General features: G+C 49.1%; 2 protein-coding genes across 3 annotated transcripts in view; both read left to right on the top strand.

The window, feature by feature from the left end:
- The window catches only part of Eef1akmt2 (EEF1A lysine methyltransferase 2), a 93,666-nt gene extending 88,229 nt beyond the window's left edge, over window positions 1–5,437 (top strand). Inside the window, exons 8-9 of the transcript XR_012910620.1 lie at window positions 2,414–2,710; window positions 5,383–5,437. The gene's annotated coding sequence lies outside the window, so the exon portion shown is untranslated. The remainder of the gene's footprint in view (window positions 1–2,413; window positions 2,711–5,382) is intronic.
- The window catches only part of Fam53b (family with sequence similarity 53 member B), a 91,069-nt gene that overhangs the window by 28,940 nt on the left and 46,001 nt on the right, over window positions 1–16,128 (top strand). Inside the window, exons 3-4 of one of the 2 annotated variants that reach the window (XM_075972547.1) lie at window positions 2,414–2,710; window positions 5,383–5,437. In XM_075972547.1, coding sequence (XP_075828662.1) covers window positions 2,708–2,710; window positions 5,383–5,437 — 58 coding nt within the window. In that variant the 5' untranslated portion in view covers window positions 2,414–2,707. The remainder of the gene's footprint in view (window positions 1–2,413; window positions 2,711–5,382; window positions 5,438–16,128) is intronic. The other variant, XM_075972546.1, reaches the window with a different exon arrangement.

Raw genomic sequence — 16,128 nt, 5'->3', positions numbered from 1 at the left:
ATCTACAGATGGTGCCTTGGACTGAGGGGCTGCCCAGAGATCCCCAGGGTTGTGCTTTCCAGGGTTCAGCTGTATTATTGGTCCCCAGCTGTCTCTGTGCCTATCTAGTGTCAAGAGGACTGGTTGGAGCTAGCCATAGAACCAGGGCCTAGGGTCATGGAAGCAGCCGTTCCTGAGTCCCAGCTGAGGAGCAGGGTCTTGCGCCTTTCCTAAAGGAAGAGCCTTGTCTTCCTGGAACAGAAGGGCGATGTATACTCATCCCTTCCTCAAGGCTCATTTGCTGGTATTCTTACTCCAAGGCCCAGGCTTTGTCTTTCAACCTCTGCTCCCCTTCCAGAGAGCACCTTTCTTGTTTCTGTTCCTTGCTTTAGGCCTGTCTAGGCCCAGAACCATCTATCTCTTCCCCTCTGATCCAGAGGTCACGTCAGTGGTGAGGGATGGCCTCTTTGGAAAGAGCTCTTCTTGTCTGTGAGTTTGTTGACATCTTTCATATTGACCATTGCTTACATTCTAGGCCTACTTCAACCCAAGTACTGGCCACAGAAGGTGTGGAGAGTACCATGGAAGTTGCTCAGGCAAGGACAAAGGTGTATTCATCTCTGTCCCTTAGACAGACGGGAACTGTGGCTCAGAGAATTCAGTGTGGGGATGCCTGGTCTCTGGCCAGGATCTTCTGACCATGCTTCTGAAGGTCGTGGCCACATCAGGGAGAAACGTTCTGTAAGCGCCTGAAGACCCAAATAGTGCCATTCTAGCGATGTCCTCCCCGAGACAGAGTCTGAGGTCAGCTGGTCCCCTGTGTGAGCAGCAGAGGAAGTTGCTGGGGTTTGCTCCACAGGCAGCCCTGGTAACATCATCCTCACACCAGGTGCCACCAGCTGACACAGAAAAGGTGGCAAACAGTTTCTCTTGTGTTTTCTAATTAGACCAAGAAGATAACAAAAGTGGAGGTTAAGATTTGAAAAGGAAACAGGATTCTAAGGGAGACTGGGAGAAGGTTCCTTAGACTCTGGGACCCTGGAGCTCCTGAGTCCCGGTGAGAAACAAGAAGAGCTGTGGTCCCTGCCCTTCCACAGTCACCTTCTCATTCCCCTTTTGAACAACTGGTGACACACACCTGGGATTGCAGGACTTAGGAGGTGGAAGCAGAAGGATCAGAAGTTCAAAACCAGCTAAGTAGCTAGTTAGAGGCCAACCTAATGACATGAGAATCTGTCTCAAAACAAAACAGCAAAACCCTAATTCTGGTGACAAAGGTGACCATCCTTACTCTCAAGGAAGGTTCAGGAAAAGGAACAAAAACTGATGAATGCTTAGCATATTCCTTCTGGGCTCAGGAACCCACTTCTCTGGGAGTGATAGGTCTGGATACTGGCTGTGTTCACAGCCCTGGCTTGCCTTGGTCAGGCAGCCATGCATAGGTAACCATGACCACTCCCTGTCTTCTTTCCTTAGTCTGCCTGGTTGCTTTCCTCTGCTCAAGGGCCTTTCCTTCTCATGTTCTAACATTAGCCACTGTCACTGGAAGGCAGCCCAGATGTGTGACCCTGGAGCACTGAACTCCCCCCAGCTCCTGCCCATTTGTCTACATGCAGGCCAAGAACCTGTTCTTGTTTCCAAAGTAACCATCTCCTTTGGCCCGGACAGCTTTCTCTTCAGCCTACTTGAAATCCTGGAGCCCAGAGGAGACAGGCAAGCGGCTGCTCTGGGCAGAGAACAGTACATAGCTATAGACTATTTGCCTGTGCCCAAACCATGCAGCCAGTAGTAGAAGAGACACCGCCTTCTACCCTTCCACATTCGAGTGCCAGTGCTAAGGCATTTGCCCACTCTGACGTTGGTAGCCACGTTAGGCCTTGTGTTCAGCTCTCTAGGCACAGGGAACTCTCATATTCATTGTCAAACCAACCTGGCACTTGGGCCTCAACAGCTCCAACCAGAGTCTCTGGCTGGCCATAGACTAGCTGAAGTCTGGGTAGACATAGACATCTAGAGGCCCCTGTGCCCAGCTCAGCCTTGAAGTCAGTGTTCCCTCCATCACACCCTTCTCTTCTCAGCTTCTCTTCATCTTCCTGAATTCCTCTCTGCTTCCTGCTGTCTCAACCTCACTGAGTTCTGTTTGAGAGGCAGGCATGATACTGTGCCTGTTCTTAGTATGTCGTACGAGCATCTCCCCTTCACACTGTGGCTCCCTGGGTACTGTGTCAGCAAAAGGAAAAAGTGGCTCGGTTGTTTTAGGCAGTAACCTTTGAAGAAAGTTGTGAAAGCTATGGGTATGGCCTGGTATTTTCCATGTTTGCTAGCTTCTCCTTTAGAGCCTTAATTGGGTCTTTATTGAAGTCAGAGCCACCTTTAGTCAGACAAATGTCCCTGAAGCCTCAATTTGATTTCCAGCTTTTGTCTTTCCTTCCAGGACCTGATTCCAAAGACTTCTCTTGTGACGTGAATCGTGTCACTGAGACTGAGCCCTGGTGGGTTCAGGCACAAAGAGGGAGGCGTGCAAAGAGGAAACGTGCTCTCGGCTTCCTTCCCTGCAGACCTCAGCCTGCAGTTGAGCTCACTCTTCTGTAGATTCCGGAAGTCTTGGGGTCCTCACAGCAGAGTCCCTTTGGGGCTGCTGGACCTTGGCTTGGCACAGTGATTCGCTTATCCCTTCTTCCTGCTCTGGGAATAGAGGATCTGAAGAGTTGGAAGCCTGGCTGCAGGAATGGTATCTGCCAGTGGGAATTTTATTGTGTTCTTGGTAGACACTGGAAATAGGAAGGCTGTGTCAGCTTGGAGCCAGAAACTCCTAGGTGTTGTTTTGCCCATGTGAAGTCCCCAGGCAAACCTGCCAGGGGCCAGGGTATGCTTGGCCCTTTGACCCTGGGAGGCTTAGGATGAGATGTTCTGGTGCTTAGAAAGTTCTTCTTCACTTCAGAAGTCGAGCTCAGAAAACAAGACAGGGCCCTCGTCCTAGCTTGAGATCCAGTGTGGAGCCAATCAAGGTTTCTCTTTCTTTTCTTTTCTTTCTTCCTTTCTTTTTTAAAAGTTTTATTTGTGTGGATGTTTTGCCAGCATGTATGTGTTACAGAGTGTACACGCCTAGTGCCCTTGGAGGCCAGAAGTGAGTGTGAGATTCCTTGGGACTAGAGTTACAGGTGATTGTAAGCCAAGTTGGTGCTAAAATTGAACCCTAGTCCTCTGGAGAAGCAGCCAGTGCTCTCAACTGCTGAGCGATCTCTAGCTCCGGGGTTCTTTATTTGACAGGAGCTATCTCCAGTCAACTCAAATGAAATGATTACTACTGGAATAAAGGTGGAACATTCACAGGCTGTAGAAGAGTGTGTGGCCCAGGCCCAGAATGAGCAGGGCCAGGATGAGACAAGGGTTTAGAAGCAGGTACTCAGGGCCAACTTAGGCCTCCCTTGGCCCTGCATTCCCAGCTTACAGCAGAACATGAGCTCTCCCTTCCTGACAAGGTACAGGTGGCAGTCCTCTGCTTCCTGCTTCTTCCCGTGAAGTCCCAAGCTCTCCCTTGTGTCACCTGTGGTCACTAGTGCGCACACGCACTGTGCCAGCCTTCCTGTGGTCTTGTCTTGGTGTGGCTTCAGTGGGCTCCTAGCCCATCTGGTTGACACTGGGCCTGGGTGCCCTGGGTGGGGCAGACTAGGACCTACCTGAGCAGGTATTGTCCTTGAACCTGGGTACCCTGTGAGCACTGAGACCTTGTTTCCCTCGGAGGCAATCCCGTACTTTCTCAGAACTTTCCTTGGAGAGTAAGGGGCCTGCCTGGCTGCTGTAGGCTTCTGCCCTTGGTTCTGTGGGTGGTTCAGCCCTGAAGGCAGGCTCTCCTGTGTTGTTACCTGTTCTCTATTGGGTGACTTTGGTGCGGGCTTTCAGCTGAGACAGAGGCAGGTACAGCTCTTTTGAACTCTTTCGAGATGTTTCAGTAGATGGCTATAAGATAGTTACATACCAGAGGGTGACCTGGCCTGGTTATGTTAAGGATGGTTTTAAGCCAAGAAGAGGCTTGGGAAAGGGCTGCCCGTTATCAGTAACCTTCCTGTCTATCAGCACCTGCTCAGGTGTTCCTCTGGAAACTGGCTCTGCTCTCAGCCCACCTCACACATGCTCTGCACCCCACCCCAAGTCCCATCTCTCTGTAATGAAAAGAGTTGGCTGTGTGACTGTGTCCTCCGTGAGGTTTGAGCCCTTCTTCTCCTCTATGTCCTAGGTCTGGAAAGGACCGTTCTGCCCTTTAAACTGTTAACCGGGAACAAAGGCCCCCAAATTGGGCACTGGGGATGGGGTGCCAGGAGCCTGCCACCTTATCTGGGTGGACCAGGTGTTGCTAGTCAGCCCCGCCCTCCTCCTGGGACTTTGTGAACCAGAGCCAGGCTCCCACCCACTTCTCACCCTAGAAACCCTGCCTCTTTCTGTCATGTGGTAGGGGACTGGAGCTCCTCTCAGAAGCTAGAACCCTGAGAACTTCATTTCCCATTGCATGAATGCAGCCTGAATGCAGATAACTGTCAGTTCCTGTCTACTGGGTATAGTGTAACTGAACGTGAGGGAGCGAGGTAGCTGGTCTCTGGGGTGCATGAGGCAGACCTTCCTCTTGGGGTCCTGACTGGGATGTCTGATCCTCACTCGCCTTCTGAGTAGGCCACTTGACTTGGACGCCAGACTGTTCTGTGCTCAGCTTGCTGTGTGGCTGTGCAGTCTCAGCTTCTTTGTCATCTGCTGTTCAGCTGAGGTAGGTGTGGACTGTGAGGGAAGACAGGAAATGTTCACAGTGGAGGGGGAAGCCCAGTGGTGTACAGAGCCCAGGAGTTGAAAACCGTAACTCTCAGGTTGAGACCTGATAGATCCAGTGAGTGTCTTGTGCTTCAGAGAATGATTGGAAGCTTTGCTGTAGCCATGGCGGCTGTGGAGCTTCAGCCGGCATTCCCTTCTGCCTTGTGGAGGATGCTGTCTCTGAATCTCCGGGGAGCCGTCAGGGAGTAGTGAGGGTCCATTGCTCCTCACTCCTAGGGGGCCACCTCTCCAAATTTCTTTCTAGCCCCTAGTAGAGTTTGGTTCTATCGTTGCATCAAACCTCCCCATATCCTTCTGTGGAGAGAACCCTCTTGTCGGGAGTCACAGGCGTCTTGTATGACTCAAAGGCCCCTTTAGCCTGCTCCGTCTGTAACTCTGGGCCTGGGGCAAAGGTCAGGCTCAGTCCTGTGCAGATGTTGTCTCTTGGGCTACTTTCTTCCCCTTTCCTCAACCCGATACTGGCAAAAGGCAGATCCTCCTGTAACTGTGACTTTAGCTCAGTGTCATGAGCTCAGCTCAGAGTCGTGTGTGAACGTGCTTCTGATGACGTGAAGTCTGAATAGCTTTTCTGGTTGTTTTCAGCACACGCCAAAGAAGATGAGTCAAGGACCTACCCTTCTCTCCTGTGGAATTATGGGTGAGTAGCTACACAGCCTGGACATCCTCTTCTAGTCCTTCCAGCCAGGGGAGACTCCAGAGGAGTCCTGGAGAGACTCTCTCCTGCGTTCTAATTGTTTCAGTCCCCAGCGGGGCTGGCGTGGATGAACAGGGTCCTGGGTGTGGGAGTGAGGGGCACTGGTGTGTGGTTTATTGGCACCATTTCCACTGCCAGCATTGAGTTCTGGCTGATTATTAAGTCATTCATGATGATATTTTTCTTTCTATTCAGAAAATGTACCATAGGATAGGAAGTAAAAAGCCACCAAATTTTGGTTCTCAGTGATATTGTGTGTGTGTGTGTGTGTATGCATGCATATGTTTTTCATATTTCACATAGCCAAGTCCATCACAAACGTATAATTATATAAACTGTGTTTGTTTTTGCACTCAGTAATTCCTACAGCATGCAAATGACTCAGGCCCTGCATCCTAATCTGTATAGTGTTGCACTGTGTGGATATATTAAAACGCCCTGGGATTTGTGATTCTTATAGTCATGGGGTAAAAGGGCTGTTTGAATTTTCAGTTCTAATGCCCAGGGTTCTCTCAATCTAAGTTTTTGTTTTTTTGTTGTATTTCTTAGGATAGTCCCAGAAGGGAACTAGAGAGAACAGAGGTCAGGAACCTTTTTAAGGCTCTTGTTTATATGGCAAATATCCTGTCCAATGAGCTGCTTGGTCTTGTGTTTCTATGCACACATGATGCTGTTTCTCGTAAAGAGAAGAAATGATGGTCATATTGGTTATATGCATTTTTTGGCGCTCTGCAGATGGATTCTCTTAAATTGGAGACCAGGCCTCACTGATGGAATAGCCATAGTGGGATTTCAGACTCAGTACCTTGCAGGGTATGTAAATATGAGGTTGTGATCACCCTCCTTTCTCTGTGCCCAGTGGTTTAGTTTTCTAATTTCAAAGCACTTCCCATAGGTGAGACTGAGTGCACAGGGACCTGGGTCTGTCATGTTGAACACTGCTACACACATTGGAAATTCAGAGCCAGGAAGGTGCTTGTTTATACTAGGGGAAACCGAGGCCCAGTGACTCTCTGAAAGATCTCTTAGGACTTAGAATTAGACTAGGTGGCAGAGAAGGACAATTATTTTCTCTTCAGCACATGCTATAGTGCAGGAAAAGCTGGATGTCTGTTTTGATAGCGCTACCTAGAGGACATGGAAGCAGAAGTCACCTGGCTGGCACATTTCTATGGCCTGTCCTCACATGACCGTGTACTTCTTTGGTGGTTAATGTCCTTCATCTACTAATACCAGTCCAAGGCGCAGAAGCCTGTGGTACTTCCTGCATCCTGAAACAGGTTCACTGCTGAGCTGCCTTGCTTTGCCATGGGGGTGGGGGGTGTCATGCGTGGCCAACCTTCAGCCCAGACCAAGCTCCCACAGAGTCAACCCAGGAACCTGGGTCCCAGGGAAGGCGGGCCTCCATTGCAAGGCTGTTCTGTTAGGCTTCCCTGGCCTTCCACTGTGGGTCTGTATAGTGACTAGACTCTGATGGGTCTGGTCTGTGACTGGCCTTGTTAGAGCTGAACTTTTCAACTTCTCAGCCTCAGTTTCCTCATCTGCAGCGTAGCCTAGCAGTTGTGGGCTTGTGTGAGAGCCGTGTGAACGCTCGTGGCAAAGTATGGCACAGGAGAGCGCACCACAGAAATAGTTGCAAAGAGGACTGAGACCTCAACCCAAGCTACTGTTCCTCAAAAGAGAGACCACAGTGGCTTCCTTTGGGGGTGTCTCTAAGTGACAGAGTTGCCCATGGGGCCAGAGTAAGGCCTGGGGAGGTTGTCCAGGACTGTCTGGCTACCCGGACCTGTGAGGCAGGCACACAGCCTGCCTGCTCTCTGTCCAGGGTAGCACATGGCTTGGGAAGTGCCAGACTGGGAGCCCTATCCCAGGCTCACTGGCTCCCCACTGGCTCTCACTTCTACAGGACAGTGCTGAAGTCCTGCCACTCAGCCAGAGGAGGTGCAGGGAGTGGCTTCTTAGATGCTGGAACAGCAGCATCCTGTGCACTCTGCTTCACCAGCTCTATGCCCTTCATCTGCCTGCTGAGCAACCTTCCTAGACTCAGCAGAACTGTGCCCCATGCAACAACATGTGTTACCAGGGCTTTCATTCATCCCAAGTGGTTTCAGGGTCTTGTTCTCATGATTTTCATTGAGAATTCAGCACGTTCTAGGAACTTAATGCTGGGCCAAATGATAGGGACCCTATCTTAACCCACAAGGAACTTTGTGTCTAATGGAAGAGCAAGAACCACAGACGGTAAATCCCCTGTGACAAGATTGGAGAGGCCAGTAGAGACACTGAGCGGTAGAATCCATTTTCCCACTTCTTGATCTCTTCTTCCTACAAAGCACAGCTACTGTGGGTAGGAGGTGCCTGCATGGTCCCATTCCAACAGCTGCCGAGCCAGGGGTCTCAGCAGTCAGAGGCCTCCCTATTTCCCTTTGAGTTGGAGCAACTAGCCCATTGACTCCTTGAATGGAGAAGTTGGTGGCCTTGCCTTGTTCGGTCCCTGTAGCACACAGGGAGTGTACCCCAGGCAGGGAGATTTCATCTTGGGTGTGCCGGCTTTTCAATAGCAGGGAAGAGAAAACCCTGAGGGACTGGCCAGACTTTTCAAGAGGGTTTTTGGCCCTTCTGGGGCTGGACAAAGCTGAGCAAAGATAAAATGTCAATTATCATAATCACCACTCCAGCCCAGGCTCCTGAAGACAAAGGTCTGTGCCTCAGGGCTTTCCCTCCTAACCCCACTCCAGGGTCCTAGCTGGGAACCAGTGTGTGTGGGTGTGTGGGGGGAGCTTCCTGGGTGCTCTGAAGTAAAGCCAGCAAGATCACCAGGGCTCGGAGAACAGCACTGGGCTACTGCTTCTTCACAGAGTGCTACCCTTTTGGTGGCTGAGCTGCCTTCATGCCCTCTACGGTTCAGCATCTAGAATCAAGTGCTCTTAACAATGCATGGGCTGTTTTATTTTTTAAAGTACCTCATTCTTGTGATTGTGGATTGGATGCCTGACCCCTCACTACCCTCGTGCCCCACCTCAATTTGGGAACTTGATGCAAAGTATTTTTACACTTTTCTAAAGTGAGGGAGAGACCAAATCTGGGTTAGATGTGGACTGGAGACACAAGACAAAGTAGAACCCAGCCCTGCCCACTTGCTTTGTGCTCGCTGAAGGCTCCTTCTTAGGGTGCCAGGCCAGCTCCTTCAAGCAGACACCACGTTCTTTTCTCACCTCAGATCTTCCCCACCCACCTCTGCTCTGAGGCAGAGTTTCCCATGCAGGCAGCTCTCTCAGGGAGAGGCATCTCCTCATGACATGAGTTGAGTGGCAGCTCCCAGTCTGCCATCTGGGCTGGGAGCAGCGCCGTTCCTAACACCTAACTTCTGGTGGATTCAGGAAGTGTGGCAGAGGTGTCCTGTGTTCAGTGAAGCGGGGTCTGCATGGGAAAGCTTAGCCTGAGCCTGGGACCCTTTCGAGATGCTGCTTCGTACTTGCTTGGGGTGCCAACTCCTTTCCTTTCCTTTCCTTTCCTTTCCTTTCCTTTCCTTTCCTTTCCTTTCCTTTCCTTTCCTTTCCTTTCCTTTCCTTTCTTTTCCTTTCCTTTCCTTCCCCTCCCTTCCCCTCCCTTTTCTTCCCTTCCCTCTCTTTCTATGAAACAGGGCAAATGGTTGAGTACAGGCCCCATTCATTACCTTTGCCTAATCCCAGCCGCTAAATGAGCCTTCTTTCATCAGGAGAGTAGATACCACACATTCCATCTTTCTCACCACAGCCGGGAGATTAGAAATCACATAAAATGTGAGACAGCGAAGGCAACATCAATTATTCCCAGAAGGCCACTAGGAAAAATCTTGTAAATACAAGTCAGTGGACAGAGAACAAAACAATTCATATGCTTAAAAAAAAAAAAGGGATGAAAACCCATAATTACTTCAGGAGTTATGGTAATAAATTATTTATTAATGTAAATTATTTCACAGGCAAGGAACATAGAGGAAACTTGAGCAGAAGGATCATACATTATGTATAAAAAGGAATTGTAAAAACATTATAGCGGCCCGACTTGTGCCGCTCTGGTTCAGGTTTGTCAGCATTTTAATTATAAGCCTTTACTTTCAATGTTTAATTACTCGGCTGTTAACGTCTACTCTGAACATAAAAGAGTTGTTCCCGGGGGCACTCTCTGAACGGAGTTCCTCGGGAAACCAGTTGGCCGTGTTGAGCTGCAGAGGGCTAAAGAGATTTCACGTTGAGATTCATCAGGCTTAGGTCCCATAACTCAGCCCCAGCTGATCACTGCAAGTGGCCTGTGATTGTACCTGCGTGGAGTTGCTGGCATTCGGGGCCAGACAATTTCCATTGCAGTCGAATGACCAAAACAAACTGGAAAACACCAATCACAGTACCAGAGCCATTCAGCCCAGGTTTTTGTGCCGTTTTGAATGTGATCCTTGAGCCAGGGCCTCCTAGAAGAAACTGCTCACGAGCTAATACAGACTAGCAAACAATTTGTTTCCAGTGGAAAAAAGTACATCCGCATACAAGTACATGTGTCTGCTTAAAAAAAAAAATAACTCTTTACATTTTAAATCTATCTTTGTTGTGGTTACATATGTATGTGATTTTTAAATCCATACAGAATGCTTTCAGTTCTTCCATGTACCTTTTATTGCTTCCAGACAGTGTATGTGGGATAAAGTCCAGAGTGGAAGTAGATGGGATGGAATGGGCACACGATAGCTGTTTGCGGTGACGACTGAAAAAAAGGCCTCCTGCCTTCTCACGAAGGTGAGGGAGGGGCCATAGTGGTGCCAAGGCCAGGGAATGGCCAGAGAACGGCTCCTGCATTATCTCTGGGTGCTGGCCTCTCAGTGGAGAAAGAAGGGCAGTGGGCAAGTCAGGAACAGCGTATCCTGGTCGCAGGCGTTTGGCTGTGGGACCGTAGAGCGTGTTAGGTCTGGGCTCTGCTGTTTGCCAACTGGGTGTGCCTAGCGGACACATGGCACTGTTCTGAAGCCCAGTTTCACCAGTGCAGGGATTGCCGTTGCTTAGGGAGCATGTTGGTGTTCTTTGTCAGTTTCAGCAAGAACCTCATTTTGGTAGGTAATGCATCTGTTGACAGTTTCCTGAAGAGCTGCCCTCCCTGCCAGTTCCCTCCTCTAACACAGAGGCACCTGGCCTTGTGTGCACGGCTTCGGGAACCGTCCATCTCACATGCGCTGTAATATACCCCAAACAGGAAGGAATGAAAAAAAATGAGGGGACCAACTTGGCCTCTCCGTCCCTTTGGATTTTGCTGCGTGGAGAATACTTGCTTCCCCCACATTCGCACGTGCTCCTGGGAGCTTGGTGGTGAAGTGGAGGCTCCTGTCAGAGTTGAGAGGGTTGTCATGACTCCACACCACCTTGTGTAGATGAGGAAACAGAGATCTGTGCCTTCGACGTTCAGCCTGGTGTGGTTTTCTATCTTAGTAGGCCCACTGGCCCATATTTTTTTTTCTTCCACGACTACGGGCTTGCCACAAGCCATGACAGCTGCCGTTTGCAGTCCCTGCCCTACTGGTGAAGCAAAGGCCCTGGTAGCCTTTCTGCACCCTGATCTTTGTCCCTTCTTTCAGAGCCCCTGTTTCCCCAGATGTCACCTTCAGCCATCCTAACACTTTGTTTGTGTGAGGTCCTTGTGAAAGAACTTGGTGTCTTCTATCATTGTCCCTAAAGCATGGTGGGGCCAGAGGCTAAAGCAGAGAGGCCCAGGAGCCTTTCTTCCTGACTCAGCAACTAGTAAGTTTCCATTCTAGTGACACAGGCTCTAAATATTAAGATCAGACGAGAAGAGCCATACACAAGGGCTGTAATCCCATCATCTGAAAAACTAAGACAAGAAGATTGCAGCAAATTCAAATCCAGCCTGGGTAACACAGCGAGTTTCAAGTCAGCCTGAGCTGTAGAGTGAGAATCTGTCTTTAAAAACAACCTACACCAAGCAACTAACCAGATGAGACCTTGTGGGGAAGCTCAAGTTATTGCTTAGCTTCTCCTTCAATGTTCTTATCAAAAGATCAGTTTAGCAAAGCTGCCTTCAGAAAGACGCCAGTTCTTTCAAAGGTTGGTGAGCTTCTGCTGAGAACAGATGTCCTTGCAGCCCTGAGGCCAGGTTAGCACACCACAGCCTGGGGGAAGCGGGGATGCTTGAGCATACCTCACTGTCAGTACGAGTAGACAGGTATGAAACCCAGGAGTGAGTCAGCCCCGGGTCAAGCTTGGGGCTCGCTCCCTGGGCTTGAAGGCTGCGAGAATCCGGCCTGTTGGGTCTGTGTGTAACTACTTGAGCTATTCTAGAAACCACATTGTGATCTGGTTATGTCATTTTAAGAGAGTATCGGAAACACAGCACTGAGATCTCCAAGGCTGTAAGCCTCCTCTGTCTTTTGAACATAAGAAGTCATATAGTCCCTCAAGAATATGGGCCCCTGGGAATTTCCCAGTTTAAGTCCTGAAATGGAAACAAGAACATTTGAGGTCAAATGCTATTTGTGTTCCTTCAAGTGTTTTTCTGTCTTACAACTCAAGATCTGTGCATCCAGCAGCCTCTGCTTTCTGGTCAGGGCAGCAGGACTGGGTTCTGCAAGTGTGGATTTGGGGTCCGTTTCCTCATCTCAGAGGGTAACTAACTGGTCAGAAACTTCAGGCTCAGTCCTCGAGCTTTGGCTTTGGAAGGGACTTTGGTCCTGTGGTTCACTTGTGGGAGAGCTGGGCCCAGGGTCTATTTATGTCTGTGTAGCTTATCCTCCCATCCATAGACAAGGTGATGTGCTGTCGTTACACACGCGCGCGTGCGCGTGCGCGCGCGCGCACACACACACACACACACACAGAGCACGCACACGCATTGACACTTTCTCACCATCGTATACATTTCACACTTGTGAACATGAATGCACTGGGAACACTGAGGAGCTTTTTAAGATCCTTTTAACAGTTGATACAATAGGGATGGCATAATGTTGGCTGTGTGTCGTTTGGGGCAGAACTCCAGAAAGTTCCTACCTGGCCTGTGAAACATGGATTTCCAAGGACTTGAAAAGCAAAGAGATCCTTTTCTATAGGTTTGCCGTCCTCTGATTGCCCAAAGCAGCAGCAAATCAAACCTACCAGCTTCAAGCTTACGAATCAAATTCGTAGCGACCAGGGCTCTGTATCTCTACTCCCCACCTCCCAGTTCCACCTCCTCCCTTCATTGTCCAGCAGGCAATTCTGGACCCATATCCTAGAAAATCCTAGAATAGAAAATATTGGTTCCCTTTTCAGCCTGAGTCTACAGACATTGGTACCAGGTGCGGAAGATCGGGTCTCAAATACAAGCATGTTTTTTGGTGCTGTCCTCTCAGAATTACATTGACGGCTGCCACTTCTGAGAGACTGCTCTGGGTGCTTTGCTGGGCCTGCATCTCTGAGCAGCTGAGAGAGATCAAGAAGTGTGCAGAGCTGAGAGTCAAACCAAGGGCCGTGCCCTTTCTAGCCATATCAAGTGACCATTGCTCAGTGGCCCCTCCATATCCTTGGCCTTTGTCACTTTGGAAAGCCTTCCAGTTGTTTATGCAGAAGTGATGTTGAATGGCAGGGTGGGGGCACCTGCTATCTTCTCTTCAGAGCCCTTTGTGCTCTGGAACGTTGGGGCTTCACACATAGGGCAGTTTGCCATAAAAAATCAGCTTCTATTCCTGTTCTTTTGTCTGGTGACCTGACCCAACAGATTGCTTTCTGGACCCTGAGTGAAGGGTGGAAACATGAGAGCTAAACATAGCTTTGGTTGTTTTTACTTTTTTGTATTGTACTTTTCAAAGTGATAAAGCTAGGAACCGCTAGAATCTGTGCTGCGGGCAGGACAAGTGGCCACACCACATGCTGCTATTGATACCCGCTAGCAATGCTTTCTTTCCTTGTTCAAAATAGCTTTCGCTCGACCCTACCTAGCTGCCTGCCTGTTTCCTATGTAGCCAGTCCATGGCTCGGTAGGCCGCAGGTTTCTGGCATAGCCAGATGGAACCTGCTTGTGTTAAGGACAGTGACAAGAAACCGCAAGTAAACACCCACCGCCTCATTTTGTACCCTCTCCTCCTTCCTGTCCTCCCACTCTCTGCCAGGTCTGCTGTGCCCTACACTCTGGGAAGAACCCCAAAGAGCCTCCCTGGGCTGTACCTCAGAGGTGGTAGTCCAGCAGAATGAAAAGCAAGTGAAATCCCTCCGTAGATGGGACCAACCTCTTCTAAACTGATGGCTTCTCTTTCTCTGTGTTTGACCGAGGCACATTCTGTTTTGTGTCCCGGGCTCCCAAGCACCAGCTGTGGTGCCATCTTGGTCTTTCGGTGTTCTGTGGATAGGCCCACTGGTTTGTTCCTCGGCCTCTACCACACTCCTGAGCCTTGTGGTGTTTTCAGCGTCTTGGCCTCAAAGGGAAGTTGGTTCCAGCAACTTCCTGAAAACCCGGAGGAGAGAACCTAGAGGAAGATGAGGTTTGGGCCCTGGTTCTAGAGAGGCTCCCTTCCAGAGCTAAGGCAGAGCCCAGCTCTGTGGGCATAGCAGCCGCAGTTCTCACATGCTTGTTAGTCTAGCTTCTCCTAGGAAGTGTGCAGACAAGGAAAACAAAGCTAAAAAAAGCATAAATTAGCCAGCCACCTGAGGATCAGCCATTAACATTTTGGTCTGTTTATTTTTAGTGCATGTGTAGCACACTCTGAATTTTACTAAATAGGAATCATAGGGTTTTATACAAAGCTTCTTTAGCAATATCACTGGCCTTTCCCCACGCCATTAACTGCACTGTTACATGCTGTGTGTTATTATCTTGTAGTCTGTTTAACCGGCCACCTGTTGTAGGACATTTTAATTTACTTAACAATTTGTTAACCACTTTTATTTGATTTTCACATTTTCTTAGGATTGCTTTTCTCTTTCCATAATAGACAACCATGACTCAGTCCGTGTCAGTTTGTATTTCTTCTCGTTCTGTAGCTCAGGCTAACCTTGCATTCAAAGTGATCCTCCTGTCTCAACTTATATTTACCATGCCAAGTTTAGTTTATATTTCCTCTGTTTTGAATTCATTATTTTTGTTCATGGAACTAATGTCAAGATAAAACTGTTTTCAAAGAATGGTAAACATTGAGCAGGGGAGATGGGCCAATGGGTGAAGCGTGCACTATGCAAGCAGATGACCTAAGTTCAAGTCCAAGACCTTGAGGAGCTCATGTCGGTAGGCTCAGTGGCCCCTCGCAGGAGACTCTGGAAGGTCACTGACTAGCTAGTCTGACATACACATCAGTGAGCAAGAGAGATGCTGTCTCAAACAAGATGGGAGGACTAATACCTGAGGTTATTCTACTCTGGTTTACACACACACATGCATGTACACATGCACACATGCACACATACCACCCACAAAGTGCACAAACACACACCCCATGCAAACACAACACATCACACAAATAAACACCATACAAACATACCATACGGACACGTTTATACCCACCACATATACACCACCCAAACATACATGCATACACACCACGCACACATACACACAGTATGCAGAAACACACACCACATACACACACCCATACGCACACCACATATAAATACACACATCACACTTGGGGAAAGGGAGAACGCTCAAAAGGAGTGGAATACTGGAAGGGAATGTTTTCCACGGGTAATGAAAGCATACTTGAACAATATAAGCAGCTTGCAAAAAGCCTTTTTGGGGGGATAACGTTTATATTTGAAAGTAATTTATCAAATTCACCGAGAAGAATAGGTATCAGAGCTGCCTTCGTCAGGGTGGGGAAGATTCTGAGTTGAGGTCTTTGGATGTTCAGTCCTGCTGTTCCCAGCTGTCCAGCTAAACTTCCAGTAGTCTTTTCTCTGTCTCTCTAGCTCCTGAGACTCTTGGTGTTTATAGCCCTGGGTAGTCCTGTGTCCTTTGCCCAGGCTGCAGTCCCCTCAGGCCACCTGTCTCATGGCTTAGCAGAGTCCTGAGATTCTGGGAAGAAGGAACTTTATGTCTAGCCTTGGTTTGCCTTCCTTTGGCTCTGGGACACACCCTTTTGGGCTGAATTGTTTATCCCTTCACCTGGTGATTAGGTGACGTTTGGGTGACGTTCAGTCCAGGTGTTTCTCAGTGACCTTTGAGAGAAGTGACCCCTGTAAGCCAGGTGTGGTCATGGTGTCTCCTATCTAATTCCATCACTTGGGAAGCTGAAGCAGGAGGTTTGCCACAGGCTCAAGGCCCTAGAGTATAGGGTAGCATCCTGCCTGGAAGAGGTAACAGAGTGGTGCTGGGGAGGGAGCTCATTTCACAGTCCTTGCTACCTGAAGTGTGCATTACCTAGGATAGAGCAGTCTTTTGAAACATAGTACATTTTCCATAAGCCTCTTGAGGCAGGGCCAGTGTCAGATTGGCCTGAGTTTTCACTGTGTCATAGAGCTGTATTGCCTGCCCTGGGCCAGGGTGATCCTTCATACAGGATGCTGTGTGGATGTCATGTTCCAAAAAAGGACGCTCAGTGAGTGATTTGCCTGGCTGTGGGTGTCAGTGGGGACATGTAGATGCCTACTGCGTGCCATTTCCAGCACTGTCTAGTGTTTCTCGTT

The sequence above is a fragment of the Microtus pennsylvanicus genome, chromosome 5 (assembly GCF_037038515.1).
Source record: "Microtus pennsylvanicus isolate mMicPen1 chromosome 5, mMicPen1.hap1, whole genome shotgun sequence".
Lineage (NCBI taxonomy): Eukaryota > Metazoa > Chordata > Mammalia > Rodentia > Cricetidae > Microtus > Microtus pennsylvanicus.
This window is presented reverse-complemented; position numbering and strand designations above follow the sequence as displayed.